The sequence below is a fragment of the Lates calcarifer genome, linkage group LG21 (assembly GCF_001640805.2).
Source record: "Lates calcarifer isolate ASB-BC8 linkage group LG21, TLL_Latcal_v3, whole genome shotgun sequence".
NCBI classification, from domain to species: Eukaryota; Metazoa; Chordata; class Actinopteri; family Centropomidae; genus Lates; species Lates calcarifer.
The window spans coordinates 28,012,714-28,026,575 of record NC_066853.1 but is presented as its reverse complement, the minus strand read 5'-3'; the positions used below and the strand labels follow the sequence as shown (position 1 = coordinate 28,026,575).

General features: G+C 39.9%; 1 protein-coding gene across 1 annotated transcript in view; it reads left to right on the top strand.

The window, feature by feature from the left end:
- The window catches only part of akap1b (A kinase (PRKA) anchor protein 1b), a 28,425-nt gene that overhangs the window by 2,222 nt on the left and 12,341 nt on the right, over positions 1-13,862 (top strand). The window contains exons 2-6 of the mRNA XM_018700596.2: positions 2,850-4,465; positions 5,698-5,822; positions 8,967-9,093; positions 9,221-9,348; positions 10,131-10,308. Of these exons, the coding sequence (XP_018556112.1) occupies positions 2,875-4,465; positions 5,698-5,822; positions 8,967-9,093; positions 9,221-9,348; positions 10,131-10,308 (2,149 nt within the window). The 5' untranslated portion in view covers positions 2,850-2,874. The remainder of the gene's footprint in view (positions 1-2,849; positions 4,466-5,697; positions 5,823-8,966; positions 9,094-9,220; positions 9,349-10,130; positions 10,309-13,862) is intronic.

The following is a 13,862-nucleotide window of genomic DNA, read 5'->3' as shown; positions in this document are numbered from 1 at the left end:
TGCTCAGATTGCCTGAACTCAGCATGTTATAAGGTTTCTAACATGTAAACACAGCCTGACCACTCCTATCTGATTCGCCAAGGTCAGAGTCTAAATCTTGACTTGAAGGTCAAGAAAAGCACAACGAAATACCAGTCTGTCCTGTAAGGAGTGATCTGGATTTGTTTGACTGCTAGTAACTTGTGTGTTAACCTTGTCCAAGGTGAATGGAGTGTGGGCCACCATTTCATAGGCATGTAGGCTCATCAGTACCATTTTCTGTTTTGGTTTCAGTACCCATATGGAAACATTTCAGTTGCTGATTTGATATTGAATTGTGTTGTGCATTGAATATTACAAGTGAAAGCTTCAATTATTGCAGTCATTTTAATATCCTCACAGAAATAACTTTCACTAAATCTGGGGTTGTATGTTGTAGAAAGCTGTGGTGGAAATGGGTTTTCATTTGGTAGGAATGGCAGGATTAATGATGTGTTGGAGGTTTTGAGTTCTACCAGTCTTTAAGACTTTAGCTCATCTCACCAGATTATTGAGGATGCTTCTCCTTAAGTCATTCCTGTCATATTGTCCTTTGCAATACTGTACTGCTGACTTATTATTATCTAGGAATTACAGTGAATATAGTGCATATACTTCTCACACTTGATCACATAGATATGGTTGTATTTCTTGGAGCTGAGGGACAGTCCCTTTTTCTCCTTGATATAGACATTTGTAGGCTACAGCCCTTTCAAATGTGTTGGTTGGGCTGTTTTTCAAGCATACATGCATAAAGCCTGTCCATTGTTTAGAATTACGTTGCTTTTCACTTTGAATTTAGTTTGGAAAGCTGTTGAATAATGAAAGGCAGAGTGTCAATTTAAGGACAATTTAAATTTGATTCAAATAATTTACTTAATTTTTTGATTTGTGATTAGTGACTTTAACTGAACAGTGTTGCGGTTGTAAAAATAGCCCAGGTCAATTGTTAAATTATACTTTCTTTGAGGTAAAGCATGTATGTTGCAGGTATTTTTACTGATAACCTAGTACTGATCAAATATGAAGCTCTAAAAGGAGATACAGCACTTGATACAATAGTAAACTGCATGTTGATGTATCATGATTGTTGCTTGCCCATTATATCTGCATTGCTGCCTATAGCCATTCAGTAATGGCAGTGAATTTTTCCCCCAACCCTAACCTTGACCTGACATCTAATAGCAACCTGTATGATACAACAAATAACCAAAACTACATGACACACATCCTCAATGCTTCTATTGAATGTGTCTAGTTTCCACCAGTTGACTTGTTGTGAGACTGACAGCACATAGTTGCAAACCCCTGTTTTATTAACACCTGTCTTGATGCATTGCATAGTTTCCAAGTGCCAACAATTCCTGAAGGAAATGAGCACAAATTATTGCAATTTCAGTATGAAAAATATGTAATATCAATATTTTGCACAACATTTTGGCATTGCATTAATGCTGTTTTCTTCCTTTCCCCACGGATCCTTGAAGGCTTCCCTATAAGGCGCAAGCTGACACTATCACCTTGTGTTGTCTTTATTAAGTTGAAAAGGGGGCAGTTTAAATAGTCTGGCACACAGTGGGTACATGTCATTTGATTAGTTTTCTCACATTGATAATTCTTGCACATGGAATGTACAATGTAATGGAACCGATACAATGACTCAGTTTAAGCGGTTTCAGAAACAGTTTTGTGTTTAACAGCAAACCCAGAATATATGCTCAATTAAATATCATACAAATTTATATTACACTCAAGAAGCTCTTTTCTTGAACTCTTCTTATGCACAGCTTCTGCACAAACTTTTAAATGTACAAATGCCAAATATCAAAAATCTTTACAAGGTTACATTTTGAAAAAGATAGTTGGGGGGGGGGGTGTTTCCAAGAAATTGAAAGTTGGTTGGTAATTTTATCCACTTGTAGTTGTCTACCAATTTTATGCACTTGTACATAACAATTGAATCATCAGCACATCACCCTGATGTGTATAATGGTGTAGTCTTTCTCACCTCATTGGGAATGAGTCTTCGTGGTTATTTATTATTCAAGACAAGGGCCACGACCTCAGTACATTCACGTGTTTGCATCCTTTAGCCAAAATGCTGCCATTCGAAGAAGAGAGTCTCTACTGATCAGTTTAATTCATGGCATACTGTGGTGTTTTCAGACATGTATTTCAGATGCAAGATAACCATGAAGATAAACCATGAAAGTTATGGAGCTTTCCAAATGGGGTTACTTTATATGAATTTAGCTTGGTGAATATGGTTTGATATTCTAAACTCACAGTAACTCAGTCTTTTATTTTCTTGCTTTAGCACAGCAAATTCCTATAAGTCAGCTCTTTCTGTAGTTACTAATGTTGAAAGTATATCCCAGAAGTCCGTTGCTAGCCCTTAAAGGGCCAGCATTTGATTACGTAGAACAGGTGGCACTCCTAGCAGCCATAGAGGTCAAAAGTCCAGGGTAACTGCTGGTGCCGTCTCTCTCTCTCTCTCTCTCTCTCTCTCTCTCTCTCTTCCCATTTCTCTTCTTTCTCTGAGTGTGTCCTCAGCAATAAAATTTCAAAGTTGGTGAATGGTATGCTTTGGAGTTATATTTTTAAGAAGATTGCAGCAGAAGTGGTTAATATAGAAGTGATGTTTAATCTTTCATGGGGTGACACTGGGTTGAGCAAATTTCCGAGTACATATACTATTAAAGATTAAAATTAAATCCATAAATCAGTGTACAGTCAACAGGCAGATCCAGCCAGTTTTGAGATTTGCTCAAAATTGTATGCAGTGTGAGATGTCCCTCAACTAATACAAATCTGTGTCTTTTAACTTTCAGGTGTAGCTGCTAGTGTCCAGAGGAAATGCCACTGAGGTTTCGCTCTTTTGTACCGTACACACTGCCTGGAGTTCTTGCACTTATTGGCTGGTGGTGGTACATCTCACGGAAGAGAGAGCGGCTCATCAGTCATGACAGCCCAGACGGGGCTCAAACTGCCATGGGCCTTAAAACATCTCCAGCAGAGGGTAGCAATGGCTTGGTTGAAAAAGGCACTGTATCCTCCACAAATGACACAGAATGCCCCACCCACAGACCTCCAAAGGTCACTAACCAGAGAACAGAACATGAAAATAATTCACATATACATGTTCAGGGCAGTGAAGCCTCGCCTTCACTGAAACCAACTTCTGAAGAAGCTTCCCCTCACCTTGGCAGAACAAGAACAGAGGAACTCCTTAAACCATTGGTCGTGACCCTTCCATCACCTGGCGAAGAAGACAGCCCGCAGGTGTCATTGAAACACCAGAATGACACAGAAAAAAGCTCATCACTTGCTTTAGGAAGAGAGCTAGAGAAACACCAGATCAAAGATTCAGCCTCTGCACCAGAGGCCTCAGAGGAGGTTATCTTGCCCTGTCACTCTAACAAAGACTACCTCTCTGATGCAGAGAGGCCTGAGCCAGAGGGAGAAGTTGCAAAGCACAACAGTACAATTAATACACAAGATAAGATTATTGTTTGCGCAGTCACTCCAGCTAAATTGCAGAGCGTGAACCCATCAGAATCTGACTCTCTTGAGACACCCCCTACAGTGCAGGATTTCCACCAACACATTCTAACGAGCACACCTACCACTCTGGCCCTGACCTCCACAGCCTTGACCATGGTCCAAGGCTCTCTCACCAACTCCGTTACCCCAGGGGACATGCAGATACACAATAGCAGTGGAAAGGAGCAGGATCTGGAGCTTCTGGCAGCTGGACTCATATGCGAGGTCATCTCGGCAGCCACACAGGAGGTCTTAGGTGTCACCAGGTCCCAAATCACAGATAACAGTCAGCCCAGCTGCAGCAGCAGCACGCCCCCGGCTAGCAGCAGATTGTGCTCCCAACAGGAGACATTCACAGCGGCACAGCAGCACCACCATCTACTGACAAGCTCTTCTCAGATAAGCTCTGAGTCTCCAGAGGCAACAGAGAAAGAATGGGAAGGGATGCCTAATGGATGTTCCTCAGCTCCAGTATGGGAGGCTGCTGAGGTCAGTCATAGAGTTTGTCAGACACACAATGCACAGAGAGGCCATTGGCCAACAACATCACACGAAGCAGCACAAAGTATTCCTCTGCTTAACATGAAACTGAAAGTTGATGAAGTGGCTTTGCTTGCTGAGGACTCAGCCTGCAGCACATGCCACTCTGAGGATGGCATCAGCAGCGAGGACCTCCAGAACAGCATGTTTAACAACCAAAGGGATGTGATCCAAATTACAGACTTGTCAGCAAGAGGAGCTGCACAGCCTCAGTCACTAGTTGAGTCTGCCTCAGAGGCAATGGTTTTGGCTGCAACTGAAGAAAACTCAGTGGATGCTGTATGTGAGATAAAGAGGCTCAATGGAATAGGCCTGAGGAATGGAGCTCATGGGGCATGTGAGCTGGAGACAGACCAGTCTGGAGGTGAGACATCAGTCTGTTTATTTTGTCAGTCATGGATTGAAGAAATGTACCAGTATTAATAACAAATGGTTAATGAGTTACAGCCCATATTCGTTTTGCCCTATCTTTTACAGACATTTCTGCTGGTAGCAGTCATGTTTTTCAACTGATCTTGCTTATTTATATTAGAAGTGTGTATCTCCATTTCCCAAGGCTGTATAACAAATTTAGTGTGGATAAGTCAAAATCCACATTTTCGCATTATACAAATAAGCAAAAAATCCGTCATGGTGGACTGTTATGGTCCAAGAGGCTTTTTTGCAGAGCATGTTGAGCTGGATGTGTGCCACCTGACATTACAATACAAGGGTTGTGACCTTTCCTAAAAGCATGTTTTTGTGTTCTAATTACAGCACCACCATCTGGCCAAGTGGCTCATGTTTCATTCCAGCTCACAGCAATTCAAGCCAAAATGGCAGACAAAAAATGATAATAAAAAGGGCCAAAGACAAAAGGGTTCTCCCCTAAAACAAAAATGCAAACACATGAATGTAGCCAAATGAATAGAGCAAGCAGCAGTTTGTGGGTTCTAACCTTTTTGCAGTCAACAGAAGAAGGTAACTCAAGATTTGACAAAGCCACTTTTGCTTGTTAAATTCTGTTTGAAGAAGTAGTGAGACCATGAAACAGCCCAAAAATAATAGAGCTTGAGCTGAGTGTCATTTATATCAGCACAACCATGTTGCAGTGTCATATAGTGTTTGCCTGGAAGTTGGTTAACCTGGGGTTGGACCTTCCAGATACAGGTGCATTTAACCTAATCCTTTGATGAGGGTATTGAAACATCTTCTCAAACCATCATTAGTACTAACAGATCCTTCCTCAATATTTAAAAATGTGTAGTCTGTAGAACAATTGTTGGTAGATGGAAAGCTTTACTGTGAAGCGGTAAAACTAACTGTTGCTGTATGCATTAATAGACTAAACTGCAACTCAGATTGGTGTGTATGTAAAAACCTAGTTTGCTATCAGTAATATTAAATACTTGGGATGTGAATCAGCACTGGACTGTCCTTTCCATCATCATCCTGATTTCTCTCAACTAAAGTGCTAATTGTGGTTAATTGGGGCTGTCAAAAAATTGTTCAGGATGAGAACTGGACCCAGAAACCTTTATGTTTCTGTAAATGTGAATGTTGCTGACATGAATATAGGCTATGATTAAATTTATTTTTGTCTGTCTGTCTGTCTAGGCTCTGATGTCAATAGTATGGACTCAGTGGATAGTGGCTGCACTATGGGTGCTGGGGAAAGCCAGAGCAACCACGCTGCCTCCTTGAGCTCAGAGCTCATCATCTGGGAGATTGAGGTGCCAAAGGTGAGTCAGGATGCAAGAAGTAAAACCATATCTCATCAGGGTCCATCTTGATGTAAATGTGCGGGGATGTATGCATGATTAGTTGTCTCCCAGAGGATGTCTTGACAGAAGAGGCTGAAACTACAACTTGTGGATTCTATTTATTTATTTGTAAAAAAAAAAACAGACCAGAATAACTCATACCAACATGTTTTAATAATTGCTTCCTATTACCCTATATCATTCCCACTGATATGTGTGGCTTAGCTGTGGCTGCAGTGTTTGGAGACCGTGTTAATTGAGTTTTTATAGCATTGCTTTTGTAATAGCAATAATTTATTCTGGCTACATGACATGCCGGTCTGTGATGCAAAACTCTGTTATACTGTGTTTCTGTATATTGTTGATGGTTTCTATAGCTGTGACATCATAATGACGGAATTAAGAGGTGGGTTAATTCAGGTAGAACAACAGTGAAGGCCTAGGTGTGAAATGCTCCAGGGCCCAGTGAAACATGTAAGGACTTAATTTTAGGCTCTGAGGGAGATGGCTTTAGGAATTACCAATTACTAATTCCTGAACCCTTAGCAGTATTGTTAAACTCTATGTAAATGAAAATATCTGCTTGGATTCTTTAGTCAATGGAATGCTAAAGAAGGCTGAACACAAATTACCATTAAAAAAGAATTTAGCTTCAGGTGGCACATTAGTGACAAGTGTTTGTCATCAGCTGGCCAGTCTTACACTATGTCATTTAATGCTTATGAGTCATGTACTAGATTGGATTTGTCTGCCTTCAGTACTGGCTATACTGGGGTGTTACAGTGAGCCTCAACTACCACCTCTTAGATGACCCACTGCAGTCACAAGGCTTGAGCCCAGTGTGACATGTGTGTCTCATTGGGACTGTGGAATCTTTTTCAGTTCAGGTTTTGTTTTCAATGCCAAATTTTAGTTTTAGTATCACTGTTCTAGCCCCATACTGTATATCCTCTGTTTTCATGAAAGATCTTGTTCTTGTTTATGGAAAATGGAAAGTATGGAAAGTAGGTATAATACTTTTCAAGTGGGTGAAGTTCCCTTCAGGTGTCCATCATTCCCAGCTCTGACAATACAGTATTTATATTGCAAGCCACATGTACTTCATAATTCAATGTAATGTTGAAATCTCTGAGTATTAGTATCCCCTCTGATTCTAGATTGATAATCTTAAAAAATGTTTTCCACAATCTGGGGGTGCATATACAGCCCAGAAATATTTAGACAGTGTTACAATCATGATTCATGATTTGGGCTCTGCATGCCACCACCTTGGATTTGAAATGAAACAACTGAGATGCAATTGAAGTGCAGACTTCCAGGTTTAATTAAAGGGGTTGAACAAAAATATCCTATGAAACATTTAGGAATTGCAACCATTTTTATACAACGTCTCCTCATTTAAGGGGCTCAAAAGTAATTGGACTAATTAATATTACCATAAGTAAAATGTTAATTTTTAATACTTTGTTGAGAATCCTTTGCAGGCAATGAGTACCTGAAGTCTGGAACCCATGGACATCATCAAATGCTTTGTGATGCTTTGCCGGGCCTTTACTGAAGCTGTCCTAGTTGTTGCTTGTTTATGGGTCTTTCTGCCTTAAGTTTTGTCTTTAGCAAGTGAAAGCAAGTGTTTTGGGTCATTGTCCATCTGTACTATGAAGCTCTGTCCAAACAACATTGCGGCATTTGGCTTAATCTGAGCAGAAAATATATCCCTGTACACTTCAGAATTCATCTGGCTGATTAATGGTTTGCACCTTGTGGTGAACCCTCTGTAGAACCCTCATGAAGTCTTCTCTTTATGGTAGACTTAGATACTGATACACGTACTTCCTGGAGAGTGTTCTTCACTTGGGTGTATGTTGTGAAGGGGTTTTTTGAGTTTCCAAGCTCACCAGTGCGCTCTTTTTTTTTTTCTAAGAATGTACCAAACTGTTGATTTGGCCATTCCTAACATTTCTGCTGTCTCGCTGATGGATTTCTTTTTTTCAGCCAAAGGATGGTCTGTTTCACTTGCATTGAGAATTTCTTTGACCGCATGTTGTGGGTTCACAGCAACAGCTTCCAAATGCAAATGCCACACCTGGAATCAATTCCAGACTTTTTACCTGCTTAAGTGATGATGGATTAACAAGAGAATAGCCCATGCAGCCCATGATATAGCTTTTGAGTCAATTGTCCAATTACCTTTGGTCCCTTGAAAAAGAGGCGGTTGCATATTAAAGAGCTGTAATTCCTGAACCCTTCCTCCAATTTGGATGTGAATACCCTCAAATTACAGCTGAGAGTCTGCACTTTAAGGTCATATTGATATATATATATATATATATATATACCTGTATCTTGAATATGTTTTGGTAAACAGCTAAAGTAACAAAACTTGTGTCAGCGTCCAAGTATATATGGATCTAACTGTACATTGATCAGGGTGACCATATAGTCTTCCATCCTCACACATTTAATTTAGGATCTCAATTTTTGTTGGATTTGCAGTTGAGATAGCTACCCCCTCTTTTACAACACACTCAAAATGAGCTACAGAATATATTTTCAAATCCTAACTTTAAAATTTTCTTGTTCTTGCTGAGACAAGTGTGTCTCTTGGAGATAATTGACCTGTATTTATTTTTAACTTTGTTTTTATTTTCCCCCCTTTTCATTACTTAAAGACACCATTTTAACACAATGAAGTTGCATCCTGCCCTTTCCATCAGTTGTCCTCTATTCACCTGACACTGAACAACACAAAAAAAACAAAGGGATCTATTGGGCCCTATTGGGAGGAGATGGATAAAATCCACATTTTGAAGGAGGGGTCCCAGACTAGAGCACCTATTAAGGATCTTCCTTCCCCTCTAATTATGTCCAACTTTCCTTTGTAGTTTACTACCAGTTGGATTACATCTTAAGATAAGTCTTTGTGTTGGGAGCTAAGCTGTAGCTTTGTGTCCACTCTTTGTGCTCCCGCTGAAAGTAAATATAGCTCCATAAACTGCTGTATTTTGAGAAATGTTGTGGTAATGTTGGCAAGGCATTTGTGCAATGCCTCAACCACGTCCTTTCTTTTCCATCTTTTGAATAAATGAACTGTTAATATCTCTTCTGCCTGTCTTCCTGTACCAGCATCTTGTGGGGCGGTTAATCGGGAAGCAGGGGAGATTTGTGAGTTTCCTCAAGCAGAACTCTGGTGCAAAGATCTACATCTCCACCCTGCCTTATACACAGGAGTTCCAGATCTGTCATATAGAAGGTGAGTTAGGCAGACTCGGTCCCTACTTTCCCTAATGACTTTTGAAGGGAAGTAATGGAAGAGAGAAATCTGAGCATTGAGAAACTTGATATGGACTGCAGCTAAAACTTGTTTTATGTCTCCCCAGGTACACAGCAGCAGGTTGACAAAGCCCTGTCATTGATTGGAAAGAAGTTTAAAGATCTGGACTTGACGAACTTGTATGCACCTCCTCCGCCCCCACTCACGTTGCCATCACTTCCCATGACTTCCTGGGTAAAGATGCCCTCTTTGTATAGTATATTGCCAGACTAGCATTGCTGATAATGAAACCATTTTCATGCTTTCCAGCACATGTCAAGCGAACGTTGAGGGACAGGCTTTCTCACTATCATTTCGGTTTATTAGTGTTTGAAGGTAAAGGAATTCAGGAGGAGGCTAGTTTTTTTCTACTGCAGATTTAACTTGTCAACCACTCAAATGTAATGAGAACTGACTAATGGCTAGTGGGAAGAATTTGCCATAGCTTGAGGGTAAGAATAATATCTCAACTGTCTCACTTTGTTCATGTTGTGTGGTAGTAGCATGAAAATCCAGGAGATTTAACAGTTCGGTCAGTCATAGTTAGGGATTGGTTGGTTGCATTTGCTTTATTGTGAAGGTTTTGAGTCTTCATTGGAAACCCTTGCCATGGCAGCATGGTGAATTTCAACATTTCACCTTTTAATAGGAAGAAGTTGTAACTCACATGCATTGTCCAGTCTGCCTCAAACTTCAGAGGTTTGATGAGAGTCTTGGTCTGAACACATCCACATGCTAATAGTCAGCTATAGTAACGGCACTACCCACGGCCAACAGGAACATGTGTTGTACTTAAATGTACTCCTCCCAGCAGGTTGACAAAGATCCAAAATAGATCAAAAATGGCAATTCCATTTAAAACCAGCCAAGAGGGTACAGAGGAACAGAGGCTTAAGCCCATTTTAGGGTCTGTCTGTGCATGTGGCTGCTTTTTAGTATAACAGTAACAGTTTCTGTCATGTCATTTGTCTTTCCAGCTTCTGCTTCCCAGTGGGGTGACAGTTGAAGTGATAGTGGTGAACATCGTTTCAGCCGGTCACGTCTTTGTCCAGCAGCACACCCATCCCACCTACCACGCGCTTCGAAGCCTTGACCAGCAGATGTTCATCTGCTACTCCCAGCCAGGCACCCCTGCCTTGCCATCACCTGCTGAAGGTAACCTGGGTCACACAGTAGGATTAAAGTTGATGCACACTGACAAAAGTGTCCACAGATTTAGTGAGCCTTTGACTCCCTAGGCAGTCAGAACTGCATCTTCAGCAATAATTAAATCTCATAGTTGCATTAATGGGCATATGAAGCTGTAGCTGGGTTGGGGAATTCACAAACACTTTGCTGAACAACTGTGAAAATTGCACCAAAGTAAAACTGGTCCAGTGTTGTATTTAACCCATTAAGCCCAGATGCAACATATGTGTATATCCCTTTAAGAGGTATGACGTAAGCGTGTTTTATATGTTGTCATATTCAAGACACATTACAGATGAAATGCATTGTGATTCCCTGAAATACACATGAAATGTCCATGTGTTATAGGAAATGTATTTTTCTTTTATTGTATTTTTTTTTTTTTTTTTTTTTTTTCAAGCAAAACGGTTTTAAAGTTGTGCTTCAGACAATGGCTGACAACCTTAGCCATGGGATTGATATTAAAGCCAAACAGCTGTTACTTGGATGAAAACAATGATGACAATGACTTCGAAGATTCAGACCTGGTTGATAAAAGTTGTACTGCAGCATACACTAGGGCTATCACATTTTCAAAAAATCAAGATCGAATGAATTAGAAATAGCCCGTAATTAGTTCAAATGTGCTGAATAATATGCAGTCAGACGAGGCTGTCCTACTGTCTCAGTGGGATGGTAAGCTAGCAGGTGAGTCCACAGATTTGTTGTTGTTTAGTATGGCACTTGCCTTTTATAAAGTTGACAAACAGCCTTATCTTTATTCGTGGCATTGCCATCCACAGTGTAGAGCCCAGAATACTTCCACTAGCTGCTTCTCAGTTGTTTTGATGTTGTGACTATCTGCTTGGGATGGCTCTGCTCGCTGTTGTTCTCCATTTTCACAACAGAACAACACTGTATACCATTAGCTTAGTTTATTGACAGGTCAATAGGGCATGCAATAGGTCAAGCTCATAGAGCGCCCTCTTCCAGATCACAAGCAAACTATTTTAAATGGTCTGATGCGCTTATAGAGACTGCAGCCTACATTGTTGTTGCAGTTTGAATATAAACTTTTCAGGAATGTTCAAACAAATTTTCAAATTCTGAACAAAAAGTGACAGCATACACTGTAAAAGTTATACAAGTGAACTTTTCAGTGGAGGTGTAGAATTGTGCACATGCCAGAAACAAAAAATGACACATGTCCACCAACAGGTGGCACTAAAAACTTGGCACACAGTACCGTATTTTTCGGGCTATAAAGTGCACTGGATTATAAGGCGCAATATTAATTAACGTGTCAATAACGTGTCAATTTTCATACATAAGGGGCATTGGATTATAAGGCACAATAAGCGAAACAAAACGCAGGTCATCTTCTTGCTTCCTCCACTTCCATACCATTGATTCATTAATGTTGAATCCTCTCGCAGCTGCTTTATTCCCATGTTCTAATGCGTGACTGATAGCCTTGAGTTTGAAATCCGCTTTGTAAGCATGTCTCTTAACAGGTGGCATTTTGGGGTCCTTATACACACACCATAATATGAAGCACAGTACCGGAACGTATTACTCCGTGAGGCTCCTGATTACGGTAGCCGTAATGCTCCGCTAATCCATCAAGCAGTGCGGCTCTGTAGCTTACCAAAGTCGTACTAAAACATTTTGACAGATTTTTGAGTGCCGTGTACCACATAAAATCGGTTCGAGGTCGGTGAACACAACCAGAATTAATACATAAGGCGCACCGGATTATAAGGCGCACTGTTGATTTTTGAGAAAATTAAATGATTTTAAGTGTGTCTTATAGCCCAAAAAATACGGTATGTATGGAGTCTCTCGTGATCCAAAGCTATCAAAAGAATTTTGATGATCCAAAAAAATGTGCAAGTTACAAAGGAACAACTTCCTGTAGGTTCCCGTCAAAACAGGTAGTGTTGCATATCTTAACAATCACTCCCATTAACACAAAACTTGCTCTAGTAGCTTTGCATGCTCCTCTGGGGCTTTATGCAAAATTGGCACCAGCCAACCACTAGGTGGCACTGTAAGTGTGATTTGTATGAAACCAAATTTGATACTAATGATAAGTTATAAAGCAGGATCATACACAGGAAGTGGTGTCGTGTCGACGTATTTCTGTCCAATTGTTATCAAGCTTTTTTTCCATGATCATGAAATCTGACTGACTGCCTGAAGAGAGACACACTGACATCTATGATGGACATATCAATTAAACCATAGCAAAAAACGTTTAGAAAGACTAATAGCACAAAGTTTGTCTAAGAACAGATAGTGATCAACTATGTTGAAAGCTTAGGTAGTAGGAGTAGGTAAGCATCATTGATAAATTTTATCAGACCAGTAGTTGTAATAAAATCACGTCAGAAACCTGATTTGTACGGAGATGAGATGGAGAAAATTATGAAAAATTTTTTTTTTCTAGAGAATTACTTTTTCAAACACTACAATGCTAATAATAGGAAGAGGCCAATAGGATCACTACCTTTTATGCAATGGGGTGTTCCTGGCATATGCTATATAACATGAGAGGTGTACTGCCCTTGCAGTGCATCTTGTGCAAATTAGACAGCCAGCTGACACTCGTAAGTCCTCCAATACACAAGGATTTACTTTTCTTGTATGTTACTGAAGTCTTGTTTTCTCTCTGATATTTGCTTCTGATTTTGTATGACTAAAACATTACAGAGATAAGAACATAAATAAGTACACAAACTTCCATTATTATACACATAACTAAGTAAATGCACAATTCCTACTAATGTATAAAGCAGCATTATGCTGCTTTATACATTGGTACAATGCAGCATTGTACAATATAAAAGCACAGCTCAACTAACACAAAAGCTACAGACACAAATTCATTTAGCGACCACAGCTAGCTACTGCCATAACTGCTAGCTAACAGAGCACAGCTAGTAGGGAGTGAAACACTCTGATTATGTTTTCCCAAGAACCAACCAAGCACAGAGCACTTACCCTGACTGTTTACATGAACTGACAGAACACAGAACACTTTATTTTTCAATTATTTAACAAATATTAACATAATTTTAAAGGCAGCACAAGAGGCAAGCCTAATAAATCTCATCTCTAAAACACGTGGCTCAGCATGACTACTTGAGCTTATATCACAAATAATCTACTGAACATCAATTGGATGAATTGTTCTAAAAGAGAAAGAGCTGCCACACATAGTTATTCAATGAAAGATCAGATTAGGAAAAAATCTGAAAGCTGTGAACTGCAGACAGGAAAATGCTGTACTGGCAGTAATAGAAAGCTCATTAACAATTTCATTAATCTAATGTGAGTAGTGGGACCTTTGGAGAATATGTCAATTACAGTAATAATGATCTTCCAAAACTGTTAAGGGTTATTGAAGTCATGAGCTAAGGAGTCTTAATAATAATGGATTTAGCATTTCTTGTTTCAGTTGTACATATATTTCTTATAAGTGCTCCAATCAGCAGAAACCCTAATCAGGTGATATTTTTCCCAGGCCTTATCTCTTTGTT